This window comes from Pyrus communis, chromosome 17 (genome assembly GCF_963583255.1).
Source record: "Pyrus communis chromosome 17, drPyrComm1.1, whole genome shotgun sequence".
In the NCBI taxonomy this organism is placed as follows: Eukaryota; Viridiplantae; Streptophyta; class Magnoliopsida; order Rosales; family Rosaceae; genus Pyrus; species Pyrus communis.
Genome location: NC_084819.1, coordinates 20,492,323 through 20,515,085, shown reverse-complemented (window position 1 = coordinate 20,515,085; position 22,763 = coordinate 20,492,323). Strand labels below are relative to the sequence as shown.

Sequence of the window (22,763 nt, the reverse complement as noted above, 5' to 3'; positions counted from 1 at the left end):
CTCCTCTGACGCCGTTGCCCTCCTGTCCTTCAAATCCCAAGCCAACCTCAACAACAAGCTCCTCTACACCTCCTGTCCTTCAACGCCGTCGCTTCATCCTCCTGCATCTCCACACCTCCGATGCCGTCGCTTTGTCCTCCCGTCCTTCTCCCTCCGTGGCTCCTTCCCTCCCGACACCTTCTCCCGCCTCGACCAGCTCCGCTCCTCACCTCCACAACAACGCCCTCTCTGGCGCAAGAAAAAAAAAAGGCTGACATCATATGCCGTCCGACGCCATGCTGACGTCAGATCGACCGGTCTCAAGATCTGTCAATTTTGGGCTGGCCTGGAGACCAGCTTGGGCTGGGTGCCAAGCAATGGAACGGGCTGGAGTGGATTGGTTGAGTGCCAATCTTGTTTTTTGGCTGAGTACCGGCCTAACCACCTCCCGGTGGAACTGCTCTAATGGGTACATTTCATACAAAAAAATCAATGGGTACATTTTACATATAACAAAATGGTACCATTTTAGAGACAAATAGGTATATTATTAATAAATTATGGGTACAAATAAAAGGTCAAAAAAATATGAGGTTGCCCAAAATGGAATGACATCAATCTTCTTATTGATACTTGACAGTTTACACACAATATTCACCCGTTTTACATTTCAATCACTCATCCACTCCATTAAAAATTAAAAACCAAAAATGGTGAAAAAAAGAAGTATATTAAACCAAACAAATAAACTCCCACTCAAACTCAATTAGGAAAAGAAATAAAAATAAAAATAAAAAGCTCACCAAATCTACATATTTCCAAAGTAAAATGTGAAATATGTCAGACAGTCTCAGACCCCAAAAAAGGCGGGCGGAGGGAGAAAAACGACCAACTGTATAGTATAAGGGAGGGACTCAAATCCTACTATTTTCTTTTTGTTGACTGTTGGGGGGAAAAAAAAAGGCAAGTATTACTGTACACATGATACGCCAAATCTTCGAGGGTAGTGATTTTCAAACTCCCGTTCTCTCATTTTCTGGTCCTTCCGTTCCTTTTGTCTCTTGATTCTTCTTCGATTTATTCAATCCAAAGACTCGATAAACAGGTACCCACCTTCTAACTTCTCGAAGATCATGTCATGTAAGCATGCCACCTGACATAGAACAATTTACATATTAGTGAAAGGGAAAAAGCTTCTACTATCCTCGTGATTCCGTAAATTGGAACGCAGAGATATAAGATATGCTGGCAAGACTAGGATGTTTGATTACAGAACTCACTTTTTGTTACGGCATTACATACTCAAGCTGATGTTTGATCTCTTCTTATCCCGATTTGTCGTAGTTCTCCCAGGTAAGAAGCTATATCTTGAATGAACGTCAGTCCCTCCTCACCGTGTTTAAGTGAGTTAATCGTGTGTTCAAGAAACTCTCGGTCTGCCTCCAGTGCCTTCAACCTCTTGATCATATTGGAACTCAGGATCCGGAGAGAAGCTAAATCTGTTACTTGACAGAGATCTGCAGAGTTTGGCCCACTGCAACGAATTTCACACTGTCCCTTGTCATTTGACGATGATACAAACACTTCATGTTGCACTGACAGAGGGTTTTCTTGGGAACCTCCATTTTTAGAACAATCACCTTTGGACGAATCTGAGTTTACCCCATTGGCAGAGAACAAAGAAAGTGACTTCTCTAACTTCTCTAAATACTGTAAGATTTGTATCTTCTCATCTTCAAAATCCAAAAGTGTGGCTTTTACACTACTACCATCCTTGTCACCAAAAGTCGTAGTGGCTCCTTCAACTTTGCTGTGTGTATGAGGCTTTCCATTATCCACATGTTTATGTACACTTGAACTATGTTCCATGCTGCTTGATTCGGAATGAACAACCCCAATATCCCTTGCCTGAATATCACCAGTTGTCTCTGCCAGATTATCTAGCATCGATTCATTGGGATACTTATTCCTATAAAATTCCAGCTCCGCTTCCAGATCTTGTACTTCCTTCTCCTTCTCGACAAGAAGGTCGTCTGTCTTTTGCAGCGCTTCATTATCATACTCGGCTTGCTCTTCCATCATTCTTAGTTGCTGGAGTGCTTCCATACGGAGTGCTGCCTTCTCCTCTTGCAGTCTTGTAATCATGGCCATTGCTTGATCTGAAGCAATTGAAGAAGCATTTCTTTCTTCCTCCAACTCCTTATACAAAGCGTTCATAATTTTCTTATCATGCTCAACCTGACGCTTTAATCGATCAACCATACTCTCACCCTCAATTTCACTGACAATGCTCCCATCCACAGACAGCCCAGACTCATTTCTTTCAAGTGAGATCCTCTTGTTATGCATCTGCATTCCAAAATAATTGGAAGTATCTGAAGCTTTCAAATCACCACTATTTGCTGACAATCTTGGACTCATTACGCTTCCACTATTTGCAGACAATCTCGGACTCATTGCACTTCCACTATTTGTAGACAATCTCGGACTCATTGCGCTTGTTGATTGCTCAAGCCCTCGAGTTGTAGACAACTGTGACAGCAAGACCTTCAAATCTTCGGTAACTTTAGAAGAGTCCTTCTCAATCCATTGTTCTGCAACCACACCAGACAAATGCCTTCCTTTACTAACAACAACAAGTTTATAAGCATCACCAAGGTCTAGAACATTGGTTACTTGTTCATTAGCGTTGCTTGAAACAAGGTTTGTTTCCAAACCTGTTTCAGATGTTGTAAGTGGCTTGACTTCTCCCTTGTACAATTCCCCAGATTCCACCACAGATGTTTGATCGATTTCATGATTTCCGGTAATATCAACTGAGAGAAACCACCACAGAAAAGAATGATCATTGTAAAGTTAATTTACAGCAGTAAACAATGGGTGCTTAATGCAGAAGCATTTCATACAAAAATCAATAATATGTTGAATTCAAAGAGAAAAAAATAGCGAAATCAAGACAATGTGGAAAAGAGGAAACTGAAAAAAGTTCCGAACTCACTTCTTTGTTTTGATACTTCAATTGGGGGTTTCATTGCATTTGATGATGAAGGGTGATTGTCAACGATGGGTGCAGTTGACGAAGGGAGATCAGCCTTGCTTCCAACTTGTTGCCAGTTAAGTTCCTCCAGTCCATGGCCGATAGCAACAGTAGATGCTACAGATGTACTACCATGGGACTTAGAATCAACTTGTGTCTGTGAGACCAAAATTGAAGGCTTGAGAACAGATACTGGATCTCTCGGAGCTGATTTATCTTCCTTGGGATTGTCTCTTTCATGAATCAAAGCACTTGCATCTTCATTGTCAGAACAATGAACTTCCGATTCAGTATCAGAGTTAACCTTGAGTTCTGTGTATCGGACATGAGATATAGGGTGAATCCCATTCTCTATCATATGAGTGGTTCTTGCTGACATATATGATTCATCTCGTGCCTTCCTCGGTTCTTTCTGATTATATTCAATAGAATGAGATAGGGGCATACCGAGTTCAGCATCAGCGCTAAATATTTTTGTTTGAATCAACTTTTGAGAATGCCCCTGAGAAATCCATGGCTGATTGCAACAAGAACACAACGTTCTCCTTGAAGAGCAAGTATTATGACCCCCGAGTAAAGGGTCCTGATCGAAATCAAATTTAGGATCATCCCCCAACTTACCCACCAGTAATCTGCAAGTCTCAGCATTGGATCTATTAAATGTTGCAAATGAGAAGAGGCAACTTTCACACATTCCATGAACATCTACAAGCTTATTGTGAGCACGGCAAAGAACCAACGAAGAAATCTCTGACTTATGATTTCCGCAGAACAAGTCCCAATAATAACCAAGTTTTTCCTTGCCCAAAACATCATCAATTCTTGAACACAGCGGGCAAGGCGCTCGCAATCCACAGTAATAAGCAAACTTTGTAATAACATATGAGAATATGGCGTAAACAAACAGCATAGAAATCAGCAGCCATTCAAAAAGAGCGTGTACCAAAGCTTCAGACCAATCCCGGGGGGCTTTCTGCGTCAATGCAGATGAAGTCCCCGAGGCAGCCATGTGCTCAGAGTAGGAAACACTAGTCCTTCAAATTGGAATCAGTAATCCAAGGTGAAATACAGCAACATCTCCCACAACGGACAAGGGAGATTCGGGATACTCAGAACAATCACCAAAACAGCTAGTTTAGCACCGGAATTCAGGCCTGCATTACAACTCCTGTTAGCTGAGAGGGCAGCAAGGAGCAATCTAAACATAACAAAATGATCCCGAAAAATGAAACATCTTAAACCAACAACCAAAAAGGGAAGCAAGTGACATTCATAAACAGAACATTCTTAAGAACACACACCACATTTCTCGTAGAAAAACCGAAATCAAAAGAATCGATAACATGCAGATCGAACCAATTGCTAATGCCCCAAATCTCATTTCTCAACAGGATCAAAACCCACCTAATCAAAAGTTTACATTTCCATTAAAAGCAGAAACTTTTAAGGGTCAACGCCTGAAAAGCACAAGTTCATAGCAGCAAGCACTAACCAATTCATCTCAGATGATCAAACGAAAACTCTGAGACAACCCATATCGAAAATTCCAAATGCAATTTCACCAACCACAAGGATTAATTCTAAGCAATAAAACAAAATATTAATTTCGAAATTAAATTTGATCACTTGAAATGTCAATACCCATCAGAAGGTTTAAGGGCCTGATTCAATCTAATTAAGCAGATTTAATTTTACACAACAGAAACTCGGTTCACGTAAAGAATCAATATTTAACCAAAACCCAATTCAATTAGCAACAAAAATTTCAGATCATCATATATAACTTGGGAAATTTTGATTAAAATGATCAGAAATCAAATTCCGTTAACCAAAACCAAATATCGACCACATTATAATATAAAGATTAAATATTTATGACATAACAACATATTAAAAAACTGATCATTATTGTAATTGGGTCAGGTAACTACGAAATTAGAAACTGACCTGTTCATGTGGTGGAACAAAAAAAAGGAATGGAATGATTGAATTTTTCAGAACTAATGGCAAACACCAAAAAAGGAATAACGGGTTTGGTGAGAGAGAATTTTAGAGAGAGAGAGAGGAGAGAGAGAGAGAGAGAGAGAGACAGCGACGAAAGTATCAACCCAAAGGTTGAAGCTTTACGACATCTGACGACGCACCTTGTCGTGCCACATCGCAAGAATTCGAAAGTTGGGAGTTGAAACAAAAGCCGACGGACAGAAGCCAAAATGTCGGCTGCCGATCGAGGACAAAACGACACCGTACGCAAAGGTCCCCTCTATAAAAAGAAAAATAGAAAGAAAAAAAATTAATGAAAAAAAACTTAAAAACTTAAAGTTTTAACGAAAATGACAAAAATGTGTTGCAAGTGAATAATATCAGGATTGATTTTTTAGAGTACAAATGTGATTTTTTGTTAAAATGAACAGTAACGGTAGTGTTGCGTTAAAACTTAAAAAAAAAAAATTAAATAGGCTATTCGGTTGGACTTGAATCAACGGCAAGGATTTTCCCACCAAAAAAAAAAAAATGAACAGCAAAGATTCCCAGGGAAATTTTGTTTTATCTCAAAATTATCAAAGAAACAAGTAAATTTTTATTTGGTTTTTTAGCTAAAATGGTTATTAAAATTAACATAATTTTTTGTTTGTGACAATAAAAATCGATAGAACTTATCTTTGAGTTTATCTACTATAAATTATTTTAATCATTCACTAAATAAAATAAACGATGAATAATTTGAATTAAAAGACCCTAATCATTAAAGCAATTCATCATTTTAATTTTATATTAATAAGATATTCTACCAGTGTTTTTTCTTAAGTCATCACATATTGAATACAAAAACAAATGACATATCAATTGTCGTATTTATACAAATCAAATATTACAATAAGCTCCTTAAGTGCTATCACACCACTTAATAACCCGCTTGTACAAATTATTTGACCGTACATGTGATTCGATATATCATGTCGATAACGTTTTCAAATGTTTATATTGAGTACGCGTTCACACTGCAACAATTACTTTATTTTTCTTGAGAGTGTGCTTGCCTTTCCGACGTTTCCGTAAAAGGCAAATCCTCCATAAACCAATTAGGGCAAAACAGTAATTCCAAAAATCAATTCCCAATTTCTTTGACCTAAATGCCCTCTTTTTTCTCAATTCCATCGTACCTGTATTTCCCTTCTCAACCCTAAACATACACTGCCTCTTCTGCCCCTGTAATTCCCAATCTCTCTTCGTCTCCTTCTTGCCCTTCACGATTTTCTTCGCAATTTACCCGCCAATTTCCTTCCACTCCATCTTTTCAAACTGTCGCTGTTTTTTGCCCCTTTCTTTTCTGCACTCTCCGTCCCTCTTCTTCCTGCAATTCCAAGACCTCGACTTTCGAGCTCTATCCGTCTTCCATCGCCTCGGGACTTGGATTCTTGGTGTTTTCAGCAGTACCCAGTTCGTGGTTTTGTTGATTGGGTCGATTTTGAAGATGAATTTGTAGGATTTAATTGGGTCTGGAACTAGGGTTTTCGGAAATTTCAGGTACCCTTTTGTTTGATTTTCCACTGTTGAGAGCTTTTAGTTAATTGGGTCTGTGTTGTTTGGAGTATTTTCAATTTTGAAAGTTTAATGAATATGATCGTTTATTTCTTGAGTGGCTCTTTAATGGGTTGTGTTAATTTAGCTTGTTTTGCTGTTAATTTGGGGTTAACGATTGTTTTTTGGTTGAAAGATTATTGCTTTGGCTTTGATGTCCATGATGATTGAAAAAATAAATGTGTTCATTCTGTGGTTTTTGCTTTTGTAAGAAGCAGGAGGTACTGAATTAGAGTACTTATTTTCAGTGGATCGAAATTTTTTTTCGAAGAACAGGTGAGTAAAAAGTATGGATTTTTATGCTGAAATTATGTTTTGGTTTTAAAGAATGCAAGCTCGGTTTAGTTAATGGCCATGGTATTGGTGAGCCGCCCGAGTGATGCTTATGCTGTAAGAGATCTGAATGTGCAGGGCTTGGTTAGACTTTTCGATTTCCTTTGTTTTCATACTTTTCACAGCACAAGCAGATGAGATACTTGTTTTATTTGATTGGTTTTGATCCCCAACAGCCACAGCTGATGTTTTAAATGTTTCAAAGTAAAATGTCGTGGCACTTTTTTGTTTCAAAGTTGTGGATGTACTATTTTGCAGTTTTTAGAATATAGCTTGGGTTGTGTGTGTGTGTATATTTTGTGGTATTATAAGACAATTGGCGCACAAATATATAAGTTTCTTCTACTTGCTTTCCTCTCTTGCACTCTTTCTCTTCCCCCTCTCGTTTCTCTTGGCATCTTTGTGTTTTCAATTACATTGTTTCTGGTCACGGTTTTAGCTGGTTACTGTTTTGGAGGCATGCAGGTTTTAGAAGTGCAAGCATGTATAGAAATTGCTGAGTGTTTGTCTTGCTAAGTGTGTATTTATATTTTCCAAATTTATTGTAATATCGTCTTGTGATGGAGATGTGTGTGGATTTAGAGTAGATGCTTGATGCGATAGAGGTATGTGATTCATTACTGACCGTAGTTATAGTGCTTTGTAGGCATGCTTTAGTACAGTTTGAAAGGCAGTGCTTCCAATTATAAATTGGTTGTATCTTTGGGAGGCTGCGAAGCTGTTGCCGTCTTTGTTATACTTAATACAGTGTGATTGACTTCTTCAATGGCTAACCACGATTTGATGCTTGGGCAAAGTCACAATTTAGCACTTGGGCAGAATCAGCAAGTACTGGGCCACAATCATAACATAGGCCTTGGGCAAAATCATGATTTTGAATTGGGACAGGCCCACGACCATGAATTGGGTTTAGGGCATGCTGATCATGAATTGGGTTTAGGAAGCCATGACCAAGAAGGGAACGATGATCACAGCTATGGGCATGATAATGAGTTAGGTGTGGATCAGAAACCTAATCATGATGACCATGAAATGCCTCTTTCTACTCAGAACCATAATATGGTCTTAGAGAACAATGAATTGGCTGTCTCAGAGAACCAAGAACTTGATGAAAATATGGAACTGTCTATGGATCAAAATAATGAAATGGGGATAGAATCTGCCCATGGTTTGAGTATCCAGGAATCTGATTTTGCAGTTGCACTCAGCCCCAGTCCTGTGATTCAGGCCCGTATGGCGCTTGTAAATCCCAATTATGAATTGTCAGTCGGGCAAGAGTTCCCTGATGTCAAGAGCTGCCGGAGAGCATTGAGGGATACAGCTATTGCCTTACACTTTGAAATGCAGACTATTAAATCTGACAAAACTCGCTTCACTGCTAAATGTGCCACTGAGGGATGCCCATGGCGTATTCATGCTGCAAAGCTTCCCGGAGTTCCAACTTTCACAATCAGGACCATCCATGAGAATCATACATGTGGAGGAATTTCCCATCTTGGCCATCAGCAAGCCTCAGTTCAATGGGTTGCAAATTCTGTGGAGCAACGGCTTAGAGAGAACCCTAATTACAAGCCAAAGGAGATACTGGAGGAGATTCACCGAGTTCACGGTATCACCTTATCATACAAGCAAGCTTGGCGAGGCAAGGAGCGTATCATGGCTGCAATGCGTGGATCCTTTGAAGAAGGGTATCGATTGCTTCCACAATATTGTGAACAGCTTAAGCGGACAAACCCAGGGAGTATTGCATCTGTTTATGCATGCCCGAATGATAACAGCTTCCAGCGCCTCTTCATATCATTTCAGGCATCAATTTATGGTTTCCTGAATGCTTGTCGGCCCCTCCTTGGACTTGATAGGACATATTTGAAAAGTAAGTATCTGGGAACTTTGCTTCTTGCGACCGGTTTTGATGGTGATGGTGCTCTCTTTCCTTTGGCTTTCGGGGTTGTTGCTGAAGAGAATGATGATAACTGGATGTGGTTTCTTTCTGAACTTCATAATCTGCTTGAGATTAATACAGAAAACATGCCTAGGCTTACAATTTTATCAGACAGGCAGAAGGGCATTGTAGATGGAGTTGAAGCAAACTTTCCTACTGCTTTTCATGGATTTTGCATGCGCCACTTGATTGATAGCTTCCGCAAAGAGTTTAACAATACAATGCTTGTTAATCTTTTATGGGAGGCTGCTCAGGTTCTCACTGTTATAGAATTTGAAGCAAAAATTTTGGAGATTGAAGAGATATCACAAGATGCTGCATTTTGGATTAGGCGAATTCCACCTCGCTTGTGGGCTACTGCTTATTTTGAGGGAACAAGGTTTGGGCATTTGACAGCTAACATAGTTGAATCTCTAAATACTTGGATATTGGAGGCGTCGGGGCTTCCAATCATTCAGATGATGGAATTTATCAGAAGGCAGCTGATGACTTGGTTCAATGAGCGTCGAGAGGTCAGTATGCAGTGGACATCGATTCTTGTGCCCAGTGCAGAGAGGCGTGTCGCGGAGGCTGAAGAGCGTGCACGTACTTATCAGGTCCTTCGTGCTAACGAGGCTGAATTTGAAGTTATATCCCATGAAGGGACGAACATAGTGGACATTCGAAACCGTTGCTGCCTTTGTCGGGGCTGGCAGCTTTATGGTTTGCCATGTGCACATGCCGTTGCCGCACTTAAATCTTGCCGGCAGCAAGTCAATCGGTTTACCGAGAGCTGCTTCACAGTCACAACCTATCGGAAGACATACTCACAAACAATACATCCTATTCCAGACAAGTCCCTCTGGAAGGAGTTATCCGAGGGAGATCCAAATGCGAGCATGGCTGCTGATGTTCTAATCAACCCACCTAAGTCACTCCGCCCACCAGGACGACCGCGAAAGAAGCGTGTTCGAGCAGAAGACCGTGGCCGTGTGAAGCGAGTTGTGCATTGTAGTCGGTGCAATCAAACCGGCCACTTTAGGACGACTTGTGCGGCTCCCATATAGATTGTGTCACTACTTGGCTATTAGTGTGCAATCTGAGTCCGTCCCTCGTTTGTTTAAAAAGGAATTTTCGCTTTGTGATTATTTATGTAATCTTTGCTAGTTAAATCGGTAATTAGTTATGTAGTCTTTGCTAGTTGATGCTGTATTTCGTACAAGTTTATGTGCCTCAAGGCTTATTATCTGCAGTCATAATATGAATGTTACTAGCGCCAATAATTTTCAATGTTGATTGTGAGATCATGATGTTTTTATCATTGGTTACACTTGAGATTTTGCCGTGTCAATGGGGGCAACGCACAATAAGTCTTGCAGTGTTAAATATTGTTAACACATGTTGGAGTACTTGGGGTTAACGGAAGATTTGGTGCAAACTCTAGTGCAGTGGTGTTTTAAGATTCATACATCTGACCTTACTTAGTAGGATAAGGTTTGATTGTTGTTGTACATGTTGGCTCGTATCTCAGCTCTTTTTGTAGGGCACTTAATAAGAGAGATTCTTGTGAGCAGATGCCCGTATAGGGCAGAAGACTCAAACAAGTGGGAGAAATGTGGAGTTGGGTGAGATCATATACAAAGATTTTCCTCTTTTGTGAGAATGGCCGAACTGGTGACATGGCACAAGTGGCCGAACCCAAGAATTTCTCCTTGACTACACCCAATTTAAAACGAGAACTAAACGAAACATGAAATACTAGATAACGATCGTGGTCAAAGAACCTTTATTATTATGTAATTTAACTTATCTATTGATGTTTCGTACAGTCAGTTGGCTTGAAAAATGCCACCATTGTTTCCAGGTCATAACCAATCAAGAAATTTGACTGAGCAAATCCACCATAAATACCGACATCCCAAGGAACAGTTTGCATTGCAAAGCAGAAAACCTCATCTTTTGGTGGAACAAATGTTTGTATTGTTGTTAACTTCACATCAGCACCCTCAAAGTGCACAGTCAATATTGGCCCTTTCAGATTAGTCTTGCTCTTGTAGCAAAGCTGAGTTCCCAAACTTGGATCATCACCAATTGGCGTCATCGGAATCTGACTCCTTACTTCCGCCACCAAACGGTCATAAAAATCTTGTGGAATTAGGGTTGGAGGCGTGCCGGTGTCCATGAACATGTTGCCTTTAGAAACTTCGCCCGATGAATTAAAAGGCACAAACTTATTTCCAACACTAATCCCTTTTAGGGTTACAAAATATGGAGTCTTGTCTTCTTTGGTGACCAAAGGCGTCGAAACCACACCGTCTCCAAATACTTCACTACCCTCCCCAAAACTGATCTTACTTTCAATGCTAGGATCAGTGTGAAATGGCACCAAACAGAATGAGAATTTTTTGCCTCCAACAAGGGGACTCAATTGGGAAACAAGGGATAGGTCCCCTCCTCCAAGGCCAATGATACCCATTTCATTCTCGTTAAAAGTCCCAGTATTGTTATGTCCGCAACCAAACACAATATTTTCCAGAGAAGTAGCATTCCCTGAGGTGGATGTTATGGTAATCGTCTCTTTCGATAGGATCCCTTGGGTTACAGCAGCACTTCCGTACGCATAAGTGTAATTGCAAGCGTGTCGAAGTGAACATGTAATAGTGCCAATTGTTTGACATTCTTGTGCGTAACAAGAAAGGTCTTTATACGTTGACGACTTTGTTGGGTCGAATAACGGATTAATCTGCTTGTAGCAGCCGGGACATGGTGCGCATTGTGTCCATATTAGGTCACTGCCTGTATCAGCAATGCCATAAACATCCAATGGCGGGTTTCCGATGGAGAGCTTAAAAAGGTAGTGCCCATTGTCAGCTGTTATTTGTGATTGTGCGCTGTTTGGATAGAATGTCTGTCTCATGGAACGTCGAAAGGCTTTGTTTAAGCTCTTTGGATGAGTTTTGTAGAAGGGTGAACTCAGTGAGTCTCGGTGTATAAGTTTGACGCTGAACCCTCCATTGATACTTGCTGATGATGATTGGAATACAAGAAAAACGAAAAGAATAGTCACTGCACCAAAGGTTGAATAACTCATAGGTGCCATGAGAGAGAGAGAGAGAGAGAGAGAGAGAGAGAAAGAGAGAGAGAACGAGAGAGAGAGAGCGAGAGAGAGAAGAAGATGTGCGATGAGATTGGTTGCAAAGATACATGCAATATAAACGGGAGTAGAAGGTGATAGATTTGTATTGATGGCTAAATCCATATAGAAATCAACATGGATCGTCATGGATCACCTGTACATCTATATAGAAATCAACAGGGATTTTCATGGATCACCTGTATTAATGTTGCTTATTCTCTATATAATACTGGCCTTGGATTACCTACTAAAATATATGACAAGGTTCAACTCTAGCTACTAATAATTCGATTTCATTCCTTAATATTTAGAAAATATGTAAGCGTTTAATTAAATATAAAATCTCTAGCCACATACCCTATTATTTTATGCCTATTATATATGATGAAAATATTGGTATTATAGTCTGGTAGTTACCCATGGATATATGGCCGTCTAAGGCTGGTATTCTACGTACGTGCTCAAAGATTAAAGAACTTCAATTTTCCAATCAAAATTTGCTGCACCTACCGATATGAGAAGATCGTAGTGGATGCAACAAACCATGAAAATTAGTCCCAATCGTATATAGAAATGGAAATACTAGTTAGCTACTTTCTTCCAAGTCAAAATCAGAACCGTTCATCTCCTAAGTCATCAAACGGTTCACAACTTCATAAGCCTATGTCAGCAATCGAACAGCCGAGTTCCAATCAGAGCTTTAGAATTTACTGGCATTGTCCGAAAGGATAGCGGATGAGATGATTGAATATGAGGAGTTATCTGCAGGCCGAAAGGATGGCTTCCTGTACGGAGTTTGTCAAGGAGGAAGTAGGCAAAAAGGAGAGATGCATGCAGGAGGAAGAGGAATTCCACAGGCGAAAAGTGGAAGGGATGAGTGAGGAAGTTGAATGCACACTTGAAAATACGAGGCTTTACAAATGGTACCCTCTACAAACACCAGGCGCTCCTCAGTTCATGAGGTTCTGTGACCATTGATTTCAAAATCCTCGCTAGCTAGCTTCTCTATGATTTGCTAGCACATAAATTCTGTTTAATTTTTAGGTTCATTAGCTATTTCTTCCTTGTTCATCAGCTAAAGAAGTTTACTTTTTTTTTTTTCAATAAAGTTGCTACGCACTCGTGTCAAAGTCCTTAAATTACTTTGTATTTGATTATTTTGATTAGTTGCATGAAATTAAGCATGCAAAATAAAGAGAAAAATATTTTAAAACTCGACCAATTAAATCAGACAAGTACACAACAAAACATGTCCATTAAACCGAAAACGGGTAAGATTCAGAGAGAATTTGAGAAATCAAGCCTCCGGTAACCCTAATGAACACAAACTATAGTGTATATATATAGTACAAGACAACTGAGCTGAAGAAGCTATTTCCCAGGAATAACTTTTTCATTCTCAACTTTGACAAACCAAATTCACAACAAATTATTGGGGGAATACCAACATTTAATACCAGGATTCATCAACATTTTCTACTGATCAAGGCTACCCAGTTTCTCGTACGTGCTCTCCTTTGAAACTCTTTCTGCTGCTTCCAAAACCAGTCGTCGTCTTTCTGATCTTAATCTTGACACGATTGATGTACTCTGAAAATATGTCCCTGGTATGATCCTCATTCTTTGCAACATGTACATGTACATCATCTAAATTGGAGTTAGAGGCACTCCTATTCCAACCGCCCAAATTCGTCCGAGTTCTGATTTTCATCTTTGTGCGTTTAATGTAAGCAGAAAATCCATCGTTGGTAGCCTGTTTCTGAACCTCTGACATGGGTTTTTTATGATCATTAGCTTTCTTAGCTTTCTGATCGTGGGTTAATAGTGAAGGTTTTGGAGTATGAGAAGCAGGGACAGGGCCTTGTTGGCGATAGAAGAAGCTATGATTATGACCATCATGTTCTTGACGAGTAGAACAGCAGACAAATGAGCTGAAAAAATTTTCACCCCCCGCCATCGGAGTCTGAACTTTTTTCTCTTTGCTAAATAAAAAACGGGAGACTTTGTTGTATGTTTGGAAGAGAAGAGATATAAGTAAGAAAGCTTTTGTTGGGTAAAATAATTAAAGGGTTGGACGAAAGAAACCATAGAGAAACATATTAGGCTAAGATTCTCCATAAAGTAGACTTCTTCATATTTTTCAAGTGATATGATGTTTGGGATCATATTCCCACCCAATGCGTCCTTATCTTCACGAATCTAGCAAGCACGCTTCACGCAACACAAAGACTTGACGACATTTTAGATGCTCTCCATCAGTTTTACACAACATAACATGTGCACGAATCTGTTAATTTCGTGATGCTTACAAATGCGCGAAAACATAGTGATTCCACTAATTATAAATAATTGAAAGTTCAAAATTATCTTTCTTTCTGGAGGAAAATTATTCTGGGAGAACCTTAAACTAGCTTATAGTCAAGAAGAATTCACTTTCTTCCTTGAAGTCATGATGCTTTTTTGGTGACGCTTCCCTGGTGCAGAATCACAGGTGTTGAACAATAATTAAGCCTCCTAGGTGTCATGAGCAGCTACAACGCTGGTACCTTAACTTTAGAGGACGTGTTACACTGGCTTCTGTTAAAAAAATCCAACTTGTGGCAGCTGTTGATCCGCCCACAATGTTTTGGCTGAAGAGCAAGAGAGAATCCTACAGTGTGGAAAGAATCGAAAGATTGAAAAAGACATCTTCACCTTGGATTATCGATCGCTACCCGCTGTCCTCTTTCCAAGCGTTTGCAATCTGCTTAAGCAGCTTGGACACCAAACCAGCTTGTGAATGAAACACTTAGTCGTAGAACATGATCGTCCTTTGCTGAATTTTGTTCTTTAATTTCAAACCATATGCATGTTCTACAAGTTCTTCATGCATGATCATGTAAGTCTGAAAATCACAGCTATTGTAATCAATTCACTTTTCTCATGGCTGCCAAAAAAAAAAAAAAATCTAATACCAAATTGCCGGCTAACAAAGATCTTGAATTAACAACTGAGGCTGAAATCTATAACCGCAAAGTTAAATCTCGAATACCTACTTTTTAAAGGATAATAATTAATTTTAGGAAGATAATCACTGGAATCACCAATACAACCCTATTAATCAAGACTTTAGCAGAACCATAGACATAAATATGGAAACTGTCATTGTAGATTGAGATCCTCTAAGCTAACTGTAAAGCTCCGCAGTATATTTTCACCCTTCTTACTCTCTTTTGAAAGAGATAACCTCTCGGCTTCCAAAACTTGATGTCTTTCTGAACCTCATCTTTGCTAATTAGGGCTTATTTTGGGGTTTAAGTTTTTGATATTATTCTTCTCATAAAGGAGAGAAATATATATTGTACAAGATTGATTTACAAGGAAAGAAACACCAAATAATACATATCCTAATTACATCCTGATTACAAGGACCCAAACAGGTAACTAAGCTAATTACAAAGGTCAACTCTCCAACACTCCCCCTCAAGTTGGTGCATAAATGTCGTTCATGCCCAACTTGACGAGAGAGTTGTAAAACGCTTGACTGGCAACAGCTTTAGCTAAAATGTCCGCTAATTGATCCTATGACTTTACGAACAGGATTTGAATAATATTCTCATCCAACTTCTCCTTAATGAAGTGTATGTCAACTTCCACATGTTTCATGTGATCATGCTAGATTGGGTTGTGTGAGATATCAATCACTGCTTTATTATCGCAAAACAAATTTGAAGCCGACATTGAAGGACACCCAAGTTCTTTGAGTAACCTCCGAAGCCATAATAACTCACATACTCCTTTTGCCATACCTCTGTATTCCACCTCTGCACTTGATAAAGCAACCACTTTCTGTTTCTTACTCCGTCAAGTCACTAAATTTCCCCCCACAAATGTAAAGTAACCCGATGTGGATCGTCGATCAGTAATATTCCCTGCCCAATCTGCATCGGTATAACCTTTTATCCGGCAATGACCATTCTTAGAAAACATGACGCCTCTACCTGGGGCAGACTTTAGGTATCGTAAAATGCGTTCAACCATACCCATATGCGCATCACTCGGCGAATGCATAAATTGGCTAACAACACTTACTGCATATGCAATATCAAGCCTGGTATGAGATAAATAAATTAACCTCCCAACTAACCTTTGATAACGATCTCGATTAGTGGGAACTTGATCAGGGTGCAGGGCAAAATGGTGATTTTGGACTATAGGGGTGTCAACCAGTTTACAATCAAGCATTTCAATTTCGACTAACAAGTCAAGAACATATTTTCTTTGAGATAGAAATATACCCTGTTTAGATCGAGCTACTTCTGTACCCAAGAAATATTTCAATCCACCAAGATCTTTCATCTCGAACTCAGTTGCTAAGTAATCTTTCAGGCTTGAGATTTCCTCTTTATCATCACTCGTAACAATCATATCATCCACATAAATAATAAGTGCCGTCAATTTACCCATTCGACGTTTCAAGAAAAGTGTATGATCAGAATTGCTCTGCCTGAACCCATACTTCCTCATAGCCATTCGGAACCTACCAAACCATGCCCGAGGTGATTGTTTTAATCCATACAATGCCTTATTCAACTTACACACCATTCTGGGTTGTGAAACTGATGCATAACTAGGTGGAATATCCATATACGCTTCTTCTTTAAGATTACCATGTAAGAAAACATTTTTCACATCAAATTACTGTAATGGCCAATCCAAGTTAGCCGCCAACAAAATTAACACTCTTACCGTATTAATCTTTGCTATCGGAGCAAATGTTTCTGTATAATCAACACCATACGTCTGAGTGTATCCCTTGGCCACCAATCGTGCTTTGTATCATTTAATCGACCCATCAGCTTTGTACTTGATGGTGTACACCCATCGACATCCCACTTTTTTCTTTCCTTGGGGTAGCAGAACTAAATCTCATGTTTGATTTTTCTGAAGTGCATCAATTTCTTCCTCCATTGCCTTGGTCCATCGATCATCAGATAGTGCCTCCTTCAATGAACTTGGTATGCTATCATCGGATATTTGTTGTACAAAAGTTTTGCCGGGTTCTAATAATTTATGTGATGACACATAGTTGGCAATGGGATATTTAAAGCCCTTTGTTGTTTCTGGTGAATATCGATTGGGTGGTTTTCCCCGGTTGTGCCTGAAAGGTAACTGATAATTCGGAACATCAGATACATCAATAAGGATAGTAGATCTTACCTCAGGAATATTCTCTGGAGTATGGTCATCTAATGGTACTATATTTTGAGACGAGGGGGAGTAATATCAGTAAAAGTCTCAAGATCGACAAGTGGCAGCACTATTGTCATGGGTGAAGATGGCACTGCCGTGCTTGCCACTAGTTCTGTGGGCAGGGATGGTGGTTCTGTTGGCTGGGCTGGCACCGTAGCCACTGCAGGCTCGGCTAATAGTGCAACAGAAGATCAGTGGTAGCAACCATGGTCCAAACCTGCTTGTCATGCCGTATCTCCCCCTGAAGATAAGGGTTGGAAGAAGCCGGAGAGTAATACATCTCAGACTCAAAAAAAGTAACATACATGGTAGTATACATCCAACGTGAAGGAGGGTGGTAACAACGATACCCTTTCTGAAGTAGTGCATACCCCATGAAAACACAACGGATAGCACATGGGTTAAGTTTTGTCCGTTGATTTTTATGTAGATGAACAAAGGCAACATATCCAAAAACTCGCGGTGGGAGCACCAAACGGACGGTAAAGGCACGAATGTAGCAAGAACTTGCAAAGGTGTAAGAAAATTCAATACTTTGGATGACATGCGGTTGATAAAGTAAGTGGCAATCTAAAGAGCAACATCCCAAGAGGAGCAAGGAACATCCGCCCCAATCAATAACGATAGAGCCGTTTCTAATAGATGGCGATTTTTGCGCTCAGCCACCCCATTATGTTAAGGAGTCTGAGGACAAGTAGTCTCATGGAGTATTTCGTGATTAGTTAAATAATGTGTAAAATCATTATTAACATATTCACCACCATTATCAGAACGCAAAATCTGGATTTTAGTAGAAAACAGTGCCTGAACCATGGTGTGGAATGTCATAAACGCCAGAAACACATCAGTTTTATGCTTAAGAAGGTATAACCATGTCATCCGTGTGCAATCATATATGAACATTACAAACCACCTAATACCAGATGAAGTAGTAATCGGAGATGGTCCCCAAACATCCGAATGAACAAGACCAAAAGGAATAGCACTTTTATTAGAATTCAACGGATAAGAAACACGGTGACTCTTGGCAAGTACGCAAGTGTCACATTTAAAGTCTGAAACCGAACAACCAACAAATAAATCCGGAAACATATGCTATAAACAACTGAAAGACGGATGACTCAAACGGCGATGCTATAACCATATCTGATGCTGTTTATGATCAACGGCTCCTTAGGCGAGATTGACCCGTCCTGTACTGACATCGTCCACAAAATAGAGATCCCCCCTCTTAGTACCACGACCAATTATTTCCTTTGTGAGAATATCCTGAATAAGACAAAACTTTGAATGCAATAGTACACAACAGTTCAATTGCTCAATAGCTTGGCCAGGAGACATCAACTTATGCTTTAGTGAAGGTACAAGTAGTGTATGCGGCAAAGAGAGGGTAGGCGTGAGGTGTACAGTGCCAGCACCAGTTACCGGTGAGGTGACACCATTAGCATTAGTAATATTTCATTGAAGTGGAACAGTATCACAAGCTAAATCAGTAGAATCATAGGTCATATGATATGTGGCACCAGAGTCAATAATCCAATCGAACTGAGAATCACAATTATTCATATTAAAAACAAAACCATAATTACCTGAAGACTCCGGAGACATGTCGGAAGAACTCGAAACAGGAGGATTCATGGTAGGGTCAGTTAGGGTAGTAGTGTTTAGTATAGGGGTAGGATCGGTTAGGATGAAATTGTTTCCATCGTGGAGTGGTGGTAGGTTCTCCATGGGAGGGCCGAGTTTGCTTGAGGGAACGGGCTGAGCAGAAATCCTAGGATCTCTGTTCTGATACCATGCTAATTAGGGCTTGTTTTGGGGTTTAATTTTCTGATATTATTCTTCTCACCAAGGAGGGAAATATATATTGTACAAGATTGATTTACAAGGAAAGAAACACCAAATAATATCTATCCTAATTACATCCTGATTACAAGGACCCAAACAGGTAACTAAGTTAATTACAAATGTCAACTCTCCAACAATCTTTGCACGATTTATATAATCTGAAAACGTATCTTTCGCCATGTCTTCCTTCTTTGTATCATTTCCATCATCTGTTGATCCAGAGGCAATATTTTCCATGCCAACATTGGATACAGCTCTGATCTTAATTGTTGCGCGATTAATGTTGTTGGAAAATGCATCACTGTCATCCAGATTTCTGTCCCATTTCTTTCGTAAGTTGTGCCTCTACTTTGGGATTTGCTTCTCAACTTCTGAAACAGCATTAGTGTGACTCAGCTCAGCAAGAAGCTTTGTTGGCGGAGGCATCTTTTTCTTGGTCTTCCTTTCCTCCTGTGCGGCTGATACATAAGCTGTTGCCGCCATTTTACAAATTGGGCAAGGAGAACTGAAGATTTTCTTGCAGAAATACTTGGATTTTGAACTATGCTGACTCTTTGCCTTTGGTTTTTCAAGAAATCGAAATGAACAAGCTTTTTGTAACTTTAGGAGATGAAGCAATGAGAAACTAGAGAGCATGCGCGCAAATGTCCTTCTGATCCTTGCTTGAAAACTAAAAATATATGCAGAAATGGATGGAACAACCTTGGCTGAAATAGTAAAATTCCTCATAAAGGAAAACTTTCTGATTTCTTCAAATGAAGTGATGTGTGGGATTGGATAATATTCTCAGCTTTCTCTACCCCTAATTTCTAAATGAAGTGGAATCCACCAAGCACACCATATTACATGTTCCAAATTTCTCTAGGCATTATATTATTCAGAAGACATTAGCTTTGCTCTAAATAAAATCAACCTGAAGATTTTGATTTAACGCCCGAGGCTGAAATCTATAACCACAAAGTGAAATCTCAAATAAAAAACAAAATGAACCACCATATTATTCAGAGGAATACAGAAATTACAAGTAATGATACGGTAATTAAGCTTGAAAACAAACTAGGAAGATAATCACTTCAAATCACCAACACAACCTTATTAAGTTTTTCACATGAAGACCTTAAGCATAACCATAATCATTATTTAACACATACGTCAAATCTCCCTTGTTTATTTGCACTCTCCTTAATTACTCTCGTTTGAAGGAGAAAATTTTTCTGCTTCCAATGCTTGATGTCTTTCTGATTCTCATCTTTGCACGATTTATATAATCTGAAAATGCATCTTTTGCGTTGTCTTCTTTCTTTGCATCATATTCATCATCTGTTGATCTGGAGGCAATCTTCTCCATTCCAACATTGGACATAGCTTGGATCCTAAGTCTCGCGCGATTAATGTAATTGGAAAACGCATCATTGTAACCCAGACTTACTGTCCTATTTGTTTTCGTAAGTTGTGGCACTAGTTTGGACTTTTGCTTCTCAACTTTTGAACTAGCCTTGGCATGACTCGGCTCAGCAGGAACCTTTTTCGTTGGAATCATATTTTCTTTAAGCTCGCTTTTCCCCGGAACTGAAACATGATCTGGTGCTGCTGTCAATTTACAAATGGGGCAGGGAGAACTGAAGACTTTCTTGCACAAACACTTGGAGTTTGAGCTATGCTGACTCTTTCCCATTTGGTTTTTAGGAGATGAAATAATTTGATAGCTTAATGAAGAATGGCTGGAGAAGTGTTTTTCGCTGGCTTTAATAGAAAGAAGAGAGACCTTAAACTTATTTGTAGGTGGAGAAGTTAGGTATCTTGAGAGCATGTTCTTGCAATGCTTGCTCGAAAACTAAAAAAATATGTAGAAATGAAGGGAAAACTTTGGCTAAAATAGTAAAAAAAAGCTCTTCATAAAGGAGAACTTTCTGATTTTTGGAAATGAATTAGTGATGTATGGGATCATATTCCCAGTTTATTTTGCCCCTAATTTCTTAGTAAAGCGCACCCTATTGCTACTGGTTTCCAAACTCTCGATCATTATTATAGAGACAAACTAGAATATAGATATGTTTCATTGTCTGAATGGAATCAGATAAAGTCTGCAGCTGAGTTTGGATTATATTCTTTCGTTCAATAAGCGCACACGAAAATGGAGATGAATACGCACTTTAGAGATAAATTTGTTTAAACACTAGCTCAGATACGGTCATTTTCCTGAGGATGGATCTTAGTTTATTGGAGGAAATGTATATATGTTACATCAAGCTGTAGCTTTTAAGACATTGTGTTGGTTTGTTCAATCATAATCAAGTCTTTCCTTTTATCCGAAACTTATTATCTGATTCCTTCCTTTTCGAAGTTAAAAGTCATGACTTTTAGGAACTCTTTAACTTCAGTTAATTACATTTTCCTGCATCACATGATTTCTATGCATATTAAAGATCCCTAAATGAGTAAAACTGACTAGTTCTTTGTCATTTTACCGTCATTACTTAGTATGTTCACTAAGGTTTCTTAAAACACATGAAGAAAAATTATTTAGTATTAACTGTATTATTAACTCAGGAAGAACATACAGGACAATTCATAACATCACAAGCAGGGCAGAAATATGAGAGAGAGAGAGAGAGAGAGAGCAAACATGCTGGCAATCACCACACCATTATTCAACATGACCTTGCAAGTCTCCTACTTTTTAAAGGAGATGTTCATTCTGCTTCCAATGCTGGATGTCTTTCTAATCTTAAACTTAGTGCGCTTAATAAAATCCATAAACATGTTTCCTTCATCATCTTCTTGCTTTGTTTCATAAGCATCATCTGCTATGGAGGCAACCCTCTCAATGCTGACATTGGAGGACATAGCTTTGATCTTAAACTTTGTGCGGTTAATGTAGTCAGAAAATGCATCATTGTCTTCCATTCTCATATCTGCCTTGGACATTCGTGCCAGTCCAGTTGACGCAGCTTCAGCTCCAGACGAATTGGTCAGTTTGACCTGGATACTATTCGAAAAGCTAGTATGGTCATGAGTTGGCAGTGAAGTGTTTGGAGCAGAAGAGGCCGGAACTGAATATTGTTTGTGGTGTGCGTGCTGGTTTGTCTGAAAATTTGAGCAGAGAGAGCTGAAGATCTTCTCACAAGCACTCTTGGAGTTGGATCCATCTTGACTCTGTCTATTTCCCATTGCTATCCTAAAGAAGCTCGAAACCGGCGCAAGTTCTGAAAATATGAGGGTACAGACGCTAGAAGCCTTTTAGTCACAATCAAAGTGTGACGAAAAGGATAAACTGTCTGACTAAATGGGTAGTGGAGAAAAAGGTGTTGTGACTAGACTGTTGCTGAAAACTTCTTAACAGTTTAAGGGGTTAAGTTGTGAGAGATGGATAGCTCACAAATCATCATTTATAGTCTGCATGTGTAATTAGCTAGGAGTGATTGTTTGCACGGAAATTAATTTCCTTTGCAAAAAAATGAAGGGAGAAGTTTGGTCTAGATTCCAAATAATGAAGGAAAACTTTTCTTTTTTCTTTGTAAAGGATGTGATGTTTGGTAATATTCCCACGCTATTCAGCTCCGATTTAATTTCTTTGGTTTGGAAAATAACGTCTTGCTTTAACACATACATACACCTAATACAGCACTAGCAACTGAAAGGGTTATGACGTTCTCCAGCTGTATTACATTATATGAAGCTTCATGAGTTTCCAA

At 39.3% G+C, this 22,763-nt stretch overlaps 4 protein-coding genes across 7 annotated transcripts; 1 reads left to right on the top strand and 3 right to left on the bottom strand.

Moving 5' to 3' along the window:
* Window positions 1-583: 583 nt before the first annotated feature.
* On the bottom strand, window positions 584-5,081 carry LOC137723249 (myosin-binding protein 1-like). Of its 3 annotated transcripts, XM_068462404.1 has the most exons (5): window positions 4,964-5,081; window positions 2,978-4,170; window positions 2,697-2,795; window positions 1,282-2,573; window positions 584-1,132 (listed from the first exon to the last, which is right to left on the bottom strand). In XM_068462404.1, the coding sequence occupies exons 2-4, from the start codon at window positions 4,023-4,025 to the stop codon at window positions 1,282-1,284; spliced, it is 2,439 nt and encodes an 812-aa protein (XP_068318505.1). In that variant the 5' UTR covers window positions 4,026-4,170; window positions 4,964-5,081; the 3' UTR covers window positions 584-1,132. The 3 variants fall into 3 exon arrangements, with proteins under 3 accessions (XP_068318505.1, XP_068318504.1, XP_068318503.1); XM_068462403.1 differs by having other exon boundaries at window positions 1,260-2,795; XM_068462402.1 differs by having other exon boundaries at window positions 1,282-2,795.
* Window positions 5,082-6,126: 1,045 nt separating this feature from the next.
* Window positions 6,127-10,159, top strand: LOC137722982 (uncharacterized). Of its 2 annotated transcripts, none has more exons than XM_068462123.1 (2): window positions 6,127-6,544; window positions 7,578-10,159. In XM_068462123.1, exon 2 carries the CDS (start codon window positions 7,697-7,699, stop codon window positions 9,917-9,919), a length of 2,223 nt encoding a protein of 740 aa, XP_068318224.1. In that variant the 5' UTR covers window positions 6,127-6,544; window positions 7,578-7,696; the 3' UTR covers window positions 9,920-10,159. The 2 variants fall into 2 exon arrangements, with proteins under 2 accessions (XP_068318224.1, XP_068318223.1); XM_068462122.1 differs by having other exon boundaries at window positions 7,568-10,159.
* A 503-nt stretch (window positions 10,160-10,662) lies between these two features.
* LOC137722208 (aspartic proteinase CDR1-like) lies at window positions 10,663-11,769 on the bottom strand. Its single transcript, XM_068461171.1, has one exon. The coding sequence runs from the start codon at window positions 11,767-11,769 to the stop codon at window positions 10,663-10,665; it is 1,107 nt and encodes a 368-aa protein (XP_068317272.1).
* Window positions 11,770-21,741: 9,972 nt separating this feature from the next.
* Window positions 21,742-22,239, bottom strand: LOC137722207 (uncharacterized). Its single transcript, XM_068461170.1, has one exon. It carries the CDS (start codon window positions 22,237-22,239, stop codon window positions 21,742-21,744), a length of 498 nt encoding a protein of 165 aa, XP_068317271.1.
* Between the last annotated feature and the right edge of the window lie 524 nt (window positions 22,240-22,763).